Source organism: Electrophorus electricus, chromosome 5 (genome assembly GCF_041902795.1).
Source record: "Electrophorus electricus isolate QZ-2024a chromosome 5, ASM4190279v1, whole genome shotgun sequence".
Taxonomy (NCBI): domain Eukaryota; kingdom Metazoa; phylum Chordata; class Actinopteri; order Gymnotiformes; family Gymnotidae; genus Electrophorus; species Electrophorus electricus.
In genome coordinates this window covers 3382501-3399111 of record NC_137501.1, presented here as the reverse complement: position 1 = coordinate 3399111, position 16611 = coordinate 3382501, and the positions used below count along the sequence as shown (strand labels likewise).

General features: G+C 44.5%; 1 protein-coding gene across 13 annotated transcripts in view; it reads left to right on the top strand.

Annotated features, from left to right (window-relative positions):
* mctp1a (multiple C2 domains, transmembrane 1a) overlaps positions 1 to 16611 on the top strand; it is a 116313-nt gene that overhangs the window by 69768 nt on the left and 29934 nt on the right. For 12 of the 13 annotated variants that reach the window (XR_003410367.3, XR_014123961.1, XM_035529705.2 and 9 more), the window contains 7 exons: positions 1739 to 1832; positions 5933 to 6035; positions 6785 to 6887; positions 7348 to 7449; positions 7804 to 7878; positions 9542 to 9661; positions 16146 to 16265. Coding sequence is in view for 11 of the 13 variants with exons in the window: in XM_035529705.2 (XP_035385598.1) it covers positions 1739 to 1832; positions 5933 to 6035; positions 6785 to 6887; positions 7348 to 7449; positions 7804 to 7878; positions 9542 to 9661; positions 16146 to 16265 (717 nt within the window). In the remaining 2 variants the exon portion in view is untranslated. The remainder of the gene's footprint in view (positions 1 to 1738; positions 1833 to 5932; positions 6036 to 6784; positions 6888 to 7347; positions 7450 to 7803; positions 7879 to 9541; positions 9662 to 16145; positions 16266 to 16611) is intronic. The other variant, XM_035529707.2, reaches the window with a different exon arrangement.

Sequence of the window (16611 nt, the reverse complement as noted above, 5' to 3'; positions counted from 1 at the left end):
GATGCTGTGTGTGTGTGTGTGTGTGTGTGTGTGTGTGTGTGTGTGTGTGTGTGTGTGTGTGTGTGTGTCCTGCCCTGTACTGCCCCGCTTTGCCAAGCACTGTTGCCCTCTGGGAGTGTGGGAAAAAAAATTCTTCGTCTTTTCATTAAAAACATAAAGAAGTCTCATCTCCAGAGTTTTTTTTTGCCTATGCTGTGGTCTATAGAGCTATGAGACATTCCTCTTTTATAAAAAAATGCTGTTGCCTTTCCCCAAAAAATATCTAACATTCCCCCCCCCCCCCAAGGTCACAATAATCATAAATAACAATCTGAAGTGAAATCATGCATTAATGTTATGTGGAAAGAGAAATTTTCTCTCTCTCGCACTCTCCACCAGTCTGCTATCAGAGGATTTTTTTAACACCATAGTATTGCTCATAAAAAGTGGAGGCAGTCAGAGTTCATAATGAATTAAGGCACCGACTTGAAAAATTCAAATTATAATTACTCCTCTGAGTTGGGTGTGTGGGGGGGGGTTGTTGGCAGAAAGAAAAGTAAATTGAAGTGAAGAAGGTTAGCAGAGCTTTAAAAGCCCATCCGGACTTCTGGGTCTTGGCTGTGGGTCCTTTTGTGCAGGCATTTGCTTTAGCTTTCCATCAGTGGAATGAGGACCCCAACATTTGATCAGCTGAGTGTGTATGTGGGAATTTTATATATATATATATATATATATATATATATATATATATATATATATATATATATATATATATATATATATATATATATGCAGATTTCAATGTTAAATATATTTTTTAAATGGTTATAGACTTGCTGTATGTCCTGATTGAGAACACACACACACACGCACGCACACACACCCACCAGAGAGCATGTAGCCTGTGTCTGATGCAACATCAGCACTAAATGTCAGCCCTTTTTAATGTTCCAATGGACACACAAAGGAGCAGTTAAGTAGGGGATGCTCTCTGAATGAATGGCTTTTATCTGGAGCAGTGTAATTGGCTCCGTCATAAATCATAAGTCTCAGAGAGGCTTTGGACGGTCCCGTGACTCTGCGCAGCCTAAGCCCGTCTAAAGCCTGTTATTTGCTGACGACTCTAATGGCGCTATGGGAAGCAGGGCCAGGTGTGGATGGGTGGCTGGTGCCATGGTTTGCGGGCTGATATGTGGGTGGCTCGTGCAGGCTTCCTGAATGACACTAACATGGACCTTGACACAGCACACATGCCTGCACAGGCATACGCTATCACAAGAAGGCACTGCTTTTTCCTTTCTTTCTTTTTTTAATATAAATAAAGTTGTTTTTGTTTTGTTTTTTCGAAATGATTTTTCGAAATGATTTTCAAAAATATATATTTTGGTCCAAATAAGCCCCAGGCACAGATTTAGTTGACCTATGTTGTCCGTACCAGCGGAAGCACACAGTTAACGTTTTCCTTTCTCCATCTTTGCTTTCGGGTCCGTATACACGTCCTCACTTCTCGCATGATGTTTTTTTGTTGTTGTTGTTTTTTTATGTGTGTGTGCTCATGATAGGAGAGAGAGTGAGAGGTTTGCATATCTGACTGCCATTTAAATTCAATATACGACTTAATCAGGCCTGTGCCTTGCACGCATGCACACAGCAACCCGTGGGTTCGTCGTGCATGCGTTCGTCGTGCATGAGCCAGCCGGGCAAGGAGCTCTCCAGCCCTCTGACATTAATCAGCCAGGCCACACTCTCACCCCTCCAGAGTCTCCTGAGATCCTTCAACAATATTAAGGACGTGGGCATTGTGCAGGTGAAAGTCATTCGGGCAGAGGGACTGATGGCAGCTGACGTTACAGGTGAGGCCACACACACACACACACACACACACACACACACTCTTTCTCTCTCTGTGTGTCCCTCACTCACACACACACACACACATACCTTATAATGTGGTATCTGAGATATGTCCAGTGACTGAGATAAAGATTCATTTGTCCTTGCAACAAAGGAGTAATAAGAAGTTGATGTTTTCAGCTCTCCATTAATGGATGGAAGGCACTTTTCTGCCCGCTGTATGGCTGACACATTTTCCCACGCTTCTGTTCCTGTTCCATTAATTCTCCCTTTTAATTAAGTCTGCCGTGGACAGGCCTAGTTTCCAGGCCTTGTGTATTATGGGGTTGAAAAGACATTGCAGCAGACGCAGAGCGCTGCTCTCTATTCGGAGAGGGAGAGACAAGACCATTAACAACACTTAGCGCAGTCCGTGGTTTCCCTGCAGGCTAATACCCGACCAGCGCGAGCAAAATGTGCATCTGCATTTGTTTTGCTGAAAGAGGAATGGGAGGGAAAAACCATTTGTGAGTCCCACAGCAACTGCGTGACCTCGTTGCTGGAGTCATCCTTCAGTCTGATCGAATGGAACTCCTTCTGCAGGAGTTTGCTGGAAGGTGCCCTGTGGCCTTTGTGAAGGTTGTATTTGTGGGAGCCGCGAGCCGTCCAGGATGGCGTCTGCTGTGTTTGAGCATGTCTGGCTTCTTCTTAACGTGTTGCGATCCTATTTGGTTTAATGCCTATTTACTTTACAGCCGCTGAACACTTTAAAAAGGTGCAAAGATTGGCAGTGTAATTTACTGTGCTGTGAAGGGTGAGTGGAGAATAGCAGTATCGCGTTAAAGGTGGAGTCGTTCCTCACATTCTCAGCTTCTCTGTGTGCATGGGGGTGTGTGCGGTTTCTTTATACTACCACTATGTCTATAACCATATCCTTAATTAAGACTAGGTCAATGGACAGGAACCTTTCCTAGACACACACACACACACACACACACACTCATTTTCTCCAGTGCGTGTGACAGCTGGGCAGTCAACCCCCTCTAACCCCTAAACCCCTCCAACCGAACCCCCCGATTCCCCCCACCAACACCACCACCCCCCATCCAGGGGTCTGGTCCCGTTCAGTTGACCTTGGAGCGCGGTCCGGCGTTCCCAAGGGGACCGGAGCTCCGGTTTCACACTCCCTTCCCGCCATAAAGGCGGCAGCTTCCACCCCCCAGAAAAGGCGTGGACCGCCCAGGGACCCTCTGTCTCACACGGCCCTGGCACGGAGGCGTCAGCCAACAAGGTTACGGGCCACGGAACAGTGCCTCCTCTAATAGAGAGCTCAGCAGAGACAGGAGCCCGGCCCCAAGAAAGAGGGAGCGGGATTTGAGGGGGGGACGAGAAAAAAAAGAGAGATCTAAATGGATTCTCATTCTCTGTTTTACCTCGCTTGCACTCCAGTGTAGAGCGGTTTGGTTTGCTCCTTACAACACTCTTCCTCCCTCTCTCTCTCTCTCTCTCTGCCTGCCTGTTCTTCATTGAAATTAATTGAGGCGTTTATCTGGAGTGCCTCCTCTCTAGTCCAGCAGGATTAATGAGAAGAGTGTGTAAAACCAACAGTGTTTAGGGAGAAGGGGCTCGGCTCACCCGTCTGACCCATTCAGGGGCGCTCACCTCCAGCACTCGCTCCCCCTCGACGGAGTCGCGTTATGCAATCGCGCCTGTCGCAAATCTGACTGAACCCGACTGAGCCTGTATTACCACCAGCACTTGTAATATTCAAAATGCAGACGGGCTAAAATTTCTATACAGCCTTGGGAATACGAAAACACAGTTCATACCAACAGCACTCACGAATACCTATTTGATACCATAATTGTTGTTTAAAATTTTCCGAGCTCATCTTCAGAAGGTTGTCGGAAGATTAATCAGACACGACTGTGTGTGGTGTGCAGGGAGGCAGCAAGTACATTCACAGAATGACTGGATGTGGCTGTTGTGTGGAGACTCCTGCATAATATGCTCACGGATTTCATTTAAGATGCCTTCCAGACCTGAAAAATGTAATTACTGCGCTCGTACGTTTGCACGGGGCCGGTCAAATTGGAGCCAAAATGAGGTTGAACTCATCTCGCCGGTCGAGGGTGTGTTTGCCCAAAATGAAGCTGTGGCTGGTGTCTCGTCAGCCACACCTGGAGAGTCAAACTTCCATCCGAGGCAAAAGCATGAAATTCGCCCAGACAGCCGCCTCACAAACAAGGTCAGAGTTCGTCGCCAGGGACGACCGTGTGTCATAAGCGGAGCCGTAGCACGCCACAGCGCAAGGGTACACGGTTTGTCGGTACATTTCTCTGTCTATCAGTTTGCAATAATTTGAGCATTAACATAAATGCATAAGGCTCCTTCATTCTGCGTAGTTAAAAAAAACCCCTGCATATTATGAACCTGTTTAGACAGATAAATCTAATGTTTGTGTACAATTACAAAGGTCTGGAGACTAATTTACAAATGCTGTTTTAATTTATCCAGGTTATTTGTGGAGCCACTAGATGTCATTCAGGGATTTTCTAAGACTTTATTTGCATATTTGTGTTGCAGGTATTTCAAATACTAGTTGGCTGTTTGCAACACGCTTTTGGCAAATTAAAACTCATCAGTCTGTACTATGCTTGATAATCATTTACGTTCAGAATAGCACCGCAGGCATAATAATAGTGTGTGTGTGTGTGTGTGTGTGTGTGTGTGTGTGCGCGCGCGCGCGCACAATGCACAAACGAACGTCTCAGTCACAGTAATTATAGTATTTGGGTTTAAAGTGAATATTTTGCAACTACAAGAACTGATAACAAAGATGAACTTATCCAGTGCTACCCAATCGATGGGTTGCAGCAGCTGACATGGCTTGTGACAGCCAAGACTTTCCATTGATCACAGTGACATTTATTCTGTACATCAACTAAATGTCCTGCCTTTGTCATGCCATTTTTATCAGCTTTCCAGTTCAGTCTTTTATTCACCTGCTGGAAACCCGTGCACAGACCCTTCCTCCGCTGTGGCGTTTGGAACTTACAGGAGTCTCAGGTTTATTTTATCTTGTGATATTATAAACAGGAAAATATCATTTCCATTATGGGAATACCGCAACAATTTTGTTGTTTCTCACACATCTTGTAAAAAACATTTTCTTTTATTTTACAAACAATAAAATGCTGCCGGGTTGTTTTGTTAAAAGTTGAAATCAAATCTTAAATTCAGAGTTTGTTTTAGTTTTGTCATGGGAATGAACTGGACCTTTTAAAAGACTGATATAAACTGATATATAGACTGATATATTTTAATAGCTACTTTTATAGGATATCGGCCACATTTCTGATTTAATATCTCTAGAGTTCCCTGCTTATGATAATTTGAAACATGTTTGGTACACTTTTTTTAAATATTCCCTGAAGTTAGTGTTATCCTCAGTGTGTGCATTTAATATTCATTTTAAATTGCTGTGTAGCACTTGCAAACTACACTATTTAATAATGAATATACTTAGAATATGTATTTATATCTAAGTACTGATTTGTTTATTGAAAATCTAGCTGAGGATGTGTTTTATATGTGGATAACAAAGCACAAGCCATTAATGGAAATATATTTACACATTATTAATATAAAAATAAAAAATTTAAATGTAAGTTGGATCAGTATATCCATTTTACTGTGACATTTTTCACTAAACTGTTCTAAAACAGAATTAAAAGGAACTAAAAGGAATTTGTTTTTTGTTTGTGTTTGAGTCAACATATCACTACAGCGTGAAGCTGTGACACTACAGACAGGCCAGAAATGACCACATCAGCAAAGATACTCCTGAGGCCAGCATGCGTGTCTGAGGAGATGGTGCGGTGTGTCTGAGGAGGGGGTGTGTTGCGTCTGAGGAGGTGGTGTGGTGTGTCTGAGGAGGGTGTGCGGTGTGTCTAAGAAGGTGGTGTGGTGTCATGTAGCCCTGTGGCCTAGCACACCCACACCTTAATCACACAGCGAGGCTCCAGTACTCTCAGTGCAACAGGCAACAGATAAAACAGGCCCATAGCTGATAAAGTTAATGTGTGTGTGTGTGTGTGTGTGTGTCTCTCCCTCACAGGCAAGAGTGACCCCTTCTGTGTTGTGGAACTTAGCAACGACCGATTGCAGACACACACCGTGTACAAGAACCTCAACCCTGAGTGGAACAAAGTCTTCATGTTGTGAGTGTCAGATGGCATTTAGAGTCCACATCAATACACACGTTTTGCTGTGTGAACCCGATAGCTCTTCAATCTCATGCAAATAAATACGCATTCTTGCGTTCTCTCAGTCACTTAATTTGTACTAATTTGTACCATATTTAAAACCTGAATTATGTTCAATAAAAATTACAATTAAGTGCTGAAGAACATTTAAATTCCTGCAAGTATCATATTAATTTAGTTTTATGTCCATAGCTCTACACGGACCTTTTACATATAAGTAAACTTTTTTCCTTGAGGACCAAGATTAACCTCTGGATGAAATTATATAACCTTGGCAAGTTCAATCATGTTACCGTATGGTAATGTGCCATACATAATTTCTCATATTAGTTCAGAATCTAAACGTTGTTCCATTGATGTTTTTTCATAATCTTCCAATCTGCTTGGCTGGAAATTCATTTGTGAATTCCCACAGAAAGCTGGGTAATCTAGCCTCTCCTTGGAGTGCCCGTCTCTTTAAGAATAACCTCATTTTCTTCCTCTCTTTAGCCTACTTTTCAAAGATAGCATTTCAAAGGGAGAATCACAGCATCTTTTTTTAACCCTCATACAATGGAGACGGCCACCAAGGCTTTAAATGAATCCGGTTTTTTTTTTTTTTTTTTTTTTTTTGGCCATGACTTCAAAGATCTTTTCGATGTTTAATATTAGTCAATGACTTCTTTTCTTTCTCCTCCCTGTCTTGATTTTGTCTTTCAACACAGCAATGTGAAAGACATCCACTCTGTGTTGGAGGTCACCGTCTACGATGAAGATCGCGACCGTAGCGCTGACTTCCTGGGCAAGGTGTCCATTCCGCTGCTGAGTGTGAGTCCCAGTGTCTGCTCTCTCCACCCCACCGCAAAAAAATAATAAAATAAATCTGGACCTTAGCATGCACTAAAAACAGACAGATCAGATCGCAACTCAAATCAAAACAGGTTTTTTTTTTTTTCTTTCTTTTTTTAAAATAATGAATATCAGACACCATTTTTAGCCATTATACCTTGAAGTCAGAAAAGCAGGCGGAGGCTGTTAAAACCAAGCCCACTTAGAAAGAAAGAAAGAGAAAATGTAGAGTGTGTAATGTATGCTCCCAGGCTCTTCCCCCAGGATAGTTCATTTGCAGCTGACAGTGGTCGGGCCATAATGAACAGGTACTTGTCAGAGTCGCTACAGTTGTTTTGGGCTCTCTGTCAGATGCAGCAGCTGGGGGTCAAAGGTCACGCCGGGAGCGTATTCAGCTGGGTATTGCCAGACAGACGGCTGTCATGTCCCTCTCCCACAGATCCAAAATGGTGAGCGGAAAGCTTATGCCTTGAAAAGCAAGGAGATGACAGTGCCAACCAAAGGGGTCATCTTTCTCGAAATGGATGTGATTTATAACGCTGTAAGTCCCTCTCTGTTTCTGCTAACCGGCTCTCGCCGTCATTTTTCTGTTTGTTCCACTGCTTGTTCCTGTCGCCTCAACACGCGATGCCCCCTCCTTCATTCTCATTTTCCTGTTAATTACCGAAGGCTCCCGTCTCCTTCGCCTTTTGTGTGCGGGTTGCGTGCATCGCCGCGAGCGCCGTGGCCACCATTTTAGGCGAGAGCGCGGGAGACGCCGGCTGTGCGCCGGATGAAATGGAGGGAGGGAATGACATCAGCGGCGTCACGGGCTCCAGCCACGCCCCTTTACTTCAGCCACGCCCATTTCCATGCCTCCCCGTGCTCTTTGTGCTAACTGCGCGTTTACCTGCAGGTGAAAGCCGGTCTCAGGACGCTGATACCCATCGAGCAGAAGTATATTGAAGAGGAGCCTCGTGTTTCCAAACAGGTACCAAGACGGCCCAGCCCTGACTTACACTCCACGCTTCTCACTGATCCCAGAACAGAATACGTCTGCCACACAGTACAGCAGCATTACCCTCTCCCTCCCTCCCTCCCTCCCTCCCTCCCCCTCTCTCTCTCTCTCTCTCTCTCTCTCTCTCTCTCTCTCTCTCTCTCTCTCTCTCTCTCTCTCTCCTCTCCTCTGGAGCTGGTGAATAGAAATGTCATGCTGTCAGTTGAGGGGATGCATAAGTAGATTGCCCATCCCTTAGTGTGGCCCTTTTACGCCACAGCTGTAGAGGACTTCATTGTCGGCTTTCTCAATGTGTCCCCCCTCGGACAAAGAGCTGAATCGGAGGGGCTGTCCCAAATCAGACCTGCCACTGACACACGCGCGCACACACACACACACACACACACACACACACACACACACACACACCCTTGCAAGGAGTTCACTGAACAGTGGCGGTATTCTGAGTTCCAACAAGTGTACGTTTGGCACTTGTCACTCTCTTAGGCTGTTTTGCCTTTTTAAGTGGGCCTGTGTGTGTGTGTGTGTGTGTGTGTGTGTGTGTATGTGTGTGTGTGTGTATGTGTGTGTGTGTGTGTGTGTGTGTGTGTGTGTGTGTGTGTGTGTGTGTGTGTGTGTGTGTGTGTGTGCACATATGAAAACGTGCCTCCTCAACTAGGAGAGTGAGACAGAATGAGCTTTGAGAGGCCAGAGCAATGGTAGCTAAAGGACATTTGAAAATCAAATTCACCAAACAACAGAGCTACTTTCTGCCATCTTTGCTTTGAAACTTTTGATAGATGCTAATAGTGCACATTTTGTCAGGGCAATCTCCATAATGTCATATGGCAGTATTATGTACTTTTCTGTAGCTTATGTCTTATTTCACCCCTCATTTACGCTGGTTTGATTGGTCCTAAATGGCCCACCGGATAGGCTAGTTAAAAGGTAGGGAGCACGCTCTGAGTCTGGCAAAGTAAACACACGCATTTGCCATGATCAAAGCCTCTCGAGGTAGCAGCCATTACCAGGCTGGGTGTGTTTCATCTTGGTAGGGACACCCGAAAGCAACAGCCATTTGCAGTTCGGACTAATTCTGAAATACGAAGCGCACTCCAGAGTAAAAGGAAGGAACAGCTCCGTCTTTAATGCCTGTGAAACTGTAAGATCCCCCTGCTTGTTCGTTGACTGTATTCTCTGACTGACTGAAATGTCATTGAAGCTTGGCTCAGTGTTCCGGTGTTATTCTTAGAAGACAATGCCATGGGACGATAGTGCTTTTCCAGTCTGGGACCGTATGCCAAGGCCAGCATGGGGCCTGGTGGGGGAAGCTCTTTCGGGTATTTCCGTGCAGCTGCCCTTGTGCCAATGCTGACGTAACTCCTGCCAACAAGCACTTACCTCAAGCTGTATTTAAGCTTCAGGACTTGTTTCGTAATTGTGGTGCAAACCAGGTTGATGAAGATTTATTATGCGGACCGATCACTGTTTGTCCTGAAGTAACTTTTCTGCTCACTCACGCTGACGGGACGGCTCGCGGCAGAACGGACAGAGTTCCCGCTGCGGAGGGCAGGACGAGCGCTCCGGCCCACGCCCCGTCCCGCGTCTCCAGGTGTTGGAGCGAGGCGTGACTGAACCCTGTCTCTCTCCCTACCAGCTGCTGTTGCGTAACTTCAACCGGGTGAGACGTTGCTTCATGGTCCTGTTCAACGCTGCCTGCTACGTTAACAGCTGCTTCGAGTGGGAGTCTCCTCAGAGGAGCATCTGTGCCTTCCTTGTAAGGAGCTTGGAACACGCGCACACACACACACACGCAGACACACACACACACACAAACACACACACACACACACACACATGGGTGCTCACACACAGGCCTGCATTCTCACACACTCCGTGAAGAGGGACAGTGAAGTGTGCCAGGTATCAGAGGAGAGACTCGACAGCTTGTGTCCCCACGCTCCGCTCACATAACCATTTCCTGTTTTCATACCACAATGCCGATTTAACACTCATATGCGTCCAGATTTTTGCAAAGGCAAAATCAGCTGTTTGTTTCCCATATAGTTGGGAGAAATTGGGCTCAAATATGGGGCGTAATTTCTCTCTCTCTCTCTCTCTCTCTCTCTCTCTCTCTCTCTCTCTCTCTACCTGTCTCTTGCTCTCGCTCTGTCTATCTCTCTCCCACTCTATCACTCCCACCTCCCTCTCCATCTCTTCATTTCTCCCACTCTGTCTTTGTCATTACCCCTCCCGCTACATAGCGCGTTGAAAGCAGGAAATATAATTGGACAGTTCGCGTGTCTCTTAAAGGACACACTCTCCTGAGCTTGCTGTGTGACTGAATGCTAACAGGACAGTTGCACTAATCCTGCACCGTGGTAATGCATAATATGCAGCAGGACTTGTCTGTTTTAGCGCCAACGCGTCTTTAAATGTTCCGCCACCACACCCCTTAGCATTTGCCGCTTGTCACATTTTAATTTTGGTACAGTTTAGACGGCAGGAACAGGGGGAGCAGATGGGGGTGACGAGCGCGTGTATCGATCAGTTAACATTTAAGTTCAACACATTTTCTCGACTCTTTCTCAGGGGTTGGGGGTGTGGGACATAAATGAAAATGTCAGAGAAAGAAATGTCAGGACAGTCTGCTAAAAATATGAAGGCATGCCTGCTTCTTCACTGATGTTGTTATTTAGGAAACAAATATTGCACAGCTGTAACCACGATGTCTTCAAATCAATTATTTAAATCAGTTTTACCCGAAATTGCAAGGTAATTGTTGGTTGCAATAAAAAGAAAAAGAAAAAAAATCCAATGATTTTATCTAGTTTGTACCATTCACCCTAGAACCCATTTAGCTATTTCTACTGGTGGTCCTAACGTTCCTGCGTAACAGGTTCTGTAATCACTTTATCCATATCTTTAAGAACCACGTTATCACTTGCCATCTGGCCAAGGTGATTCCGTGCAGTGGTGTGGATCTCCACAGCTGTGCAGCGCTTCCACGGAGACACACTCGGGGTACCGTGTCGAGCGTGTTGGGCGGGCGATGCCGGAGCTGCTTTTGCAGGGCCTGCTGTATTCCTGTGCGAAGATTAGCGCGCAGAATGCAGGGTAAAGTTCTGGGACAGGCTGTTCTGGGGGGTTTTGTTTGTTTTGTTTTTTTGAGATGACACCTTTTGACACGACTTTATGGTTTTTCATCATAAAGTTCTTGTGTTTTGATGCTAGCAGCCCTTTGCAAAGTTGAGAACTTTTGCCTTACGTTAACAGGGAAAACTATTGTGTCTGTTGTTGAACACACACTCAAATCTACACACACACACACACACACACACACACACACACTGATCAAGAATCATCCATTCAAAACCACAAGTCTGAGTGTTTGTTTCTGACTGTGTTTGTCTGTTTATATTGTGTTTGTGTGTGTCTGTCTGTCTGTCTGTGTGTGTGTGTGTATCCAGCAAGGGACACAGCCCCCCCCCTTCCCAAACACCTGTAAGCTGAGCGTACCAGCACTCATCTGTGTCGTGTGAAAGTGGGCCATTGTTGGCATCATGGTGTCGGGTTCAGGCCTGGCCGTGTCTGCTCTCCACGCCAAGGCCCCCCATGCTCCCTGGAGCACACAGCCCACACCAGCTCTTCCTCCAAACAAATTTGCCGTAACTTTAGCTGCAATTTGGCCCTGAATTGGGACCAAATAGAGCAGGTATTGTGTAGCATGGGGGAATAGGACCGCTGTTTGGATGTGTGTGTGTGTGTGTGTGTGTGTGTGTGTGTGTGTGTGTGTGTGTGTGTGTGTGTGTGTGTGTGTGTGTGTGTGTGCTGGCATAGGGGACTTTATTGGAAGGAGGGGGTAAGCAAATGATACCCTGCTCTTTTATGTGGGGTAAAGTAGGGCTCTTATCAGTGGGAGAACCCAGACAAGTGAGCTGCCGCTACAGGAAACTGGAGCAACACTCACCTGCTTTGCATTTAGATAAAATACCCCAGAAAAAAAAAAAAGCTAAGAGAGGAGGGACAAATGCTGTGTGTGTGTGTGTGTGTGTGTGTGTGTGTGTGTGTGTGTGTGTGTGTGTGTGTGTGTGTGTGTGTGTGTGTGTGTGTGTGTGTGTGTGAGAGAGACTCCTTACTTCAGTGTGACACCTTCATGTGAGTGTGTACAGTGACAAGTACCTAGTACAGAACGTGGAATTCTAGGGGGCAAAAAAGAGGATTTGCCAAATGATCATTCCGAGTGTCCGACTCTGACGTTGAACTAGTTATCTATATGTGTAATTAAGAATTGAAGGTGTCTGACATAACGGCACCACTAAACGGCTCGCTGCGCTGAGCGGGAGAAGTCCATTTTGTTCAGCTGCGGTTCTGTCTGCTTTGATCAAGCCTTAGGAAAACGTGGAATTCACTCTGACAAGCGGCGAGTTCTGCGGGTGGCCAGCAGGTGGCAGTACAGTATCGCTCAACTGGGGCGAACACAGCCAAAGCCCAGATGAGTTATTGACGTCCATAATCAGCCTCTCGTTTGGCATATTCCTCCCCATCGTTGGCACCATTTAAAATAATCAACACCGCTATGATGACTCAATTTTTGAATTCCGACTAGCAGGACTGTGGTCGGGTGTGTTGGTAACACACTTTTAATGTGCTAATTCTCAAATGCATTCTCCAAAGTACTCATACGCCACTCCAGAGTGGCTGGTGCCAAAATTATATTGAAATCAGCTGCCAAAACAGAGTCCACTCTCTTTTCCAACAAATCGAGGAGAATTTGAAACACTTGGCTATTTCATATACATCGCTCTAAAAGTCAGAGCCCTAGTTTTAATAAGGGACTTCATCTCAAGTGCTTTGTGATTGATGTGCAAAATCAAATTGATATTTAAAATAAACTTAAAGAGTACTGATGGCAGAGATGAATGGCTGTAGCCTACTTCTGAGTGCTAAAATGAATTAGCACCGCTACGGGCGAACTGCGTTAGTGGATAACCTAATAGATACAGTGTTTAAAAAGTACTAATTACAGAGAACAGGAAAGGTGAACATCTACTTTGAAAAGTGACTGACTGTAGTGTGCTAATTTAAAGAAAAAAATCCCTAATTTGTGCAAGGGTTCCCAATCCAAAAAGTGTCAGATTTAAGGTCATGACGTAATTTAACTGTGAGATTAGTTCTAAGGCTCCAGTGCCATGCTATTGTGCTATTTTCGCATCTTTGCTTTTATGCTGCACCTTATCTAAGCGTCTGTGCAAATGTGTGCCTGCCTACCCCCACTGACGGGCGATGACCTGTGTGGACACCTCTCCCGTGCTGCCTGGTCCTAGTGAGGGAAGGACTTTAAACAGTACAGCACACTGTGGGGAGAAATGACTTTGTTTAATTTGATTTTTGTTGTTGTGCTGCACACTGTGTCCAGACTTTCACATCTGTTGAAAATCCGTTAAAATGCGCTGTAGGCTAGGAAAAGAATGTGTTTTTTCATTGCGATGTGTATTGTATTACAGACACCGGATGACTTCGGTGGAAGTTGAATTTGCAGGTGTGACGGCTTCAGCCATGTGTGCACTGAGCACAGCAGGGTGGGAGCAGAGCCCAAAGCCTCATGGGGCATTGAGGAACTGAGTGCCGTGGGTCCTCCATGGCCGGCTGGCAGGTCTGCGGGATTATGGGAGGCTGCTGGTGACGCTACCTGGATACGTTCCGACAAAGCCTTCAGTAGCACAACTCAGAGATTTTATTTATCCCCCTCTTCTCTGGGGGTCTGTTGTGGCTCTCCTCTCCCTCAGGAGGTTCCCTGTGCGAGTGGGGGGTTGTGGGTAATGAGCCCCCGGTCTGGGAGAATGGCCCCATACCTCCTCTGTGCTGGCGGGCCGCGTGTAAGGGAGAAACAGGCGAGGTGTCGGCTAACATCAGCTGTCAGTCAAGCGATGGCCCTGAGCTAGAATATCCAAAGCCCAGGGAGTGCACGCAGCGACAGGTTAAACAACCCCACGGGCATGTGAAACCAAGACGGACAGTGTGGAGCTGGGAAGAAGAACAGGGACTTGGCTTTGAAGCAGTTTGTCCGCCAACGTTTTTCTGTGTTTTGAACAAAAAATATTAAATACAATATAAATTAATTCTATAAATAAGTAAATACATTTATTTTCTTTTAATGTGTTTAACAACAAAAATAGATGTAAAAACAAAACTAAGTACAGGTCATTTAAAAATAGGAAAAACATTCACATCAGATTTCTAACGAAGTAATTCTTGAGAGTTTTGTTTGTTTGGGTTTTTTTTTTGTAGCTCTTGCTGAGAGGGTTCTCTAGAGTGGGTTCTTCCTGAGCAGAATATTATAGTATTTATTGTTTATTATTTTAACATTAATAAATGTGGTTAATTCTCTCCAATGTTCATGAGCAAGTGCGAGTAAGAATGTGAGATGTTTCATGGAAGACATGAGCAAGGCTGAGTTCACAAAGAAGAAAGAAAGTTACCTGAAAGATGTCGAGGTTGGAGGAGGTTGTAGCCTGGTGTGTGTGTGTGTGTGTGTGTGTGTGTGTGTGTGTGTGTGTATTTGCTTGCCTGTAAACATTGTTAAATTATTGAAAATGATCTTTCCTATTCCCTGAACACTACTCTATTAAAGGAAGAAAATAAACCCCCTAAAGAACAGTAATATGTTGTTTTCCAGCTACTGGCAGTCCATTACAATAAGTTACTTTGCTCTTGATCACTTGACCAATTCATCTATAATTCATCGTTTATATATATCTTTTGTTATTGCGCATAACGATGCATAATTTTTCAGTATTGAATCAGTCTGAGGTATTAAGTTTAAATGTGTGTCCTAATACACATTTACATTTCAATCATTAGCTTCTGTAAAAGCCTTTAAATCAGAAAGGTCAGCATGGTGGATCATATATTGTTTGTATGTAAAAAAACCTATGTTTTCCCTAACTGAATGCTGAACTGAATGAAAGTTTAACAAACATTTTCTAGATATTGAGTGTGTGTGTCATCGTGTGTGCCTATGCTGGTCTTCCCGTAAGCGCACTTGTGCTAGTGTGTGTTTACACGTGAATGCGCAAGGCTTAATGCATAGCACCGAGGTCAAGAATAGCCATGCTGTGGACCCATCGTCCATACCCCAGGACCATACCTCCTGCCTGCATGCACGTGTGTGTATGTGTGTGTGTGTGTGTGTGTCAGTGTTTGTGTGTTTGTTTGTTTTATTAATCAATTAATCAGAGATTATCATGACCACCAAGAGAATACCACTTAGTTTCTCAGTATCAAAATAACTAGCAGTATAGCAATAAACCTGATTTTTGTAGTATAAAGTTTTAAGCACTTAGAAAGTGACTAGTTATCTGTAGCAATGTACTGCTGTCCCCCTGTTGTTATTACATTCTCACAGTATTAATATTCATCGTAGTAAACACCATAACTCATCAGCCGATTCATTATTATCATGGGTGAATGAAACTGTCACACCCGCTGTGCTTAATATTCAGTTGTAAATATGTTTCACAAAAATAATCAATGTGTGGAAATTTCCATCTTACTGTGGTGTTTTTGTTCCCTTTTTGCTGAACAGTTACATTTCCGTCCATGGAAGTATGTTTTTGATGAATATCTATTACTAAGAAACGTAGATCGATTCCTAACGTGCAGGTTGCGGTTTGTGTGTTGTCTTATTGTTGTGCTAATGAAGAACTAGATGTTCTTTCAAATGTGGAAGGATGGCAGGCTTCACTTTCAGCTGTTCACGCGAAACATTCACAAATTAATATCACAGATTTACAAATAGCTGCAGATGGAAACCGATAAGATAATCTCAGAGCCCAGACCATTTCCGAAAATGCATAAGGGCTGCTTTATTTAAAGAGATATAAGTGAATTATTTCCCCCAAGAAACGATGTGGCACATGTTGAAGCTGCATCGCGAGCTCCTCGGACTCGGTTCGGAGTAAATATATATATGACTGAGAGCCATACTGCTCTGCATTCTCACACTAATATACAGACATGCCAGATTCAGACCTGGGCACGGATGGAAGTTGCTGGGACTGTTTGATACTTTGGTTTGAAGTAAAAAGGAGAATCAAGATATGGTGTTATATTTAGAGGTACAACCCTAATTTATATCTGTACTATTGCTTATGTTTCATTCTCCCTGATGCCTCCTTCCATCTTTTGTTTCTGTGTGTGTGTCTCTCTCTCTCTCTCTCTCTCTCTCTCTCTCCGTGCCTGTCTGTTCGATGCCCTAGCTCTTCGTAGTGGTGGTGTGGAACTTTGAGCTTTACATGGTCCCTCTGGCACTGCTGCTTCCCCTGGCCTGGAACTATGCCCTCATCGCATCGGGGAAGGACGTGAGGCAGGGAGATGTGGTGAGTGCATCCCGGGCACTGTCCCCCCACGCGACTCCCACGCGACCTTCGCTCTGCCTCTCTCGGCTCAGCTCCACGAAGGATGTTTGCAGACAGTTCAGAGGGTGCTATACTAGATATGGAAATTTCAAACCGACTGCAAAACTTCAAATTTAAATGTGCATACTGATAGCGCAAATTTAGCAAAAAATCTAAAAATGAATCTAAGAAATATAAAAGATGCACCAAAAATTACTTTAGTAAATAGTGGCGTTATTATAGTTACTTAAAACGTGCTTGACTGCATGGGTTACAGTTACCTAGAATTTGATTGATCACGTGAGAGTCTGAACATTCAGTTGTGGAA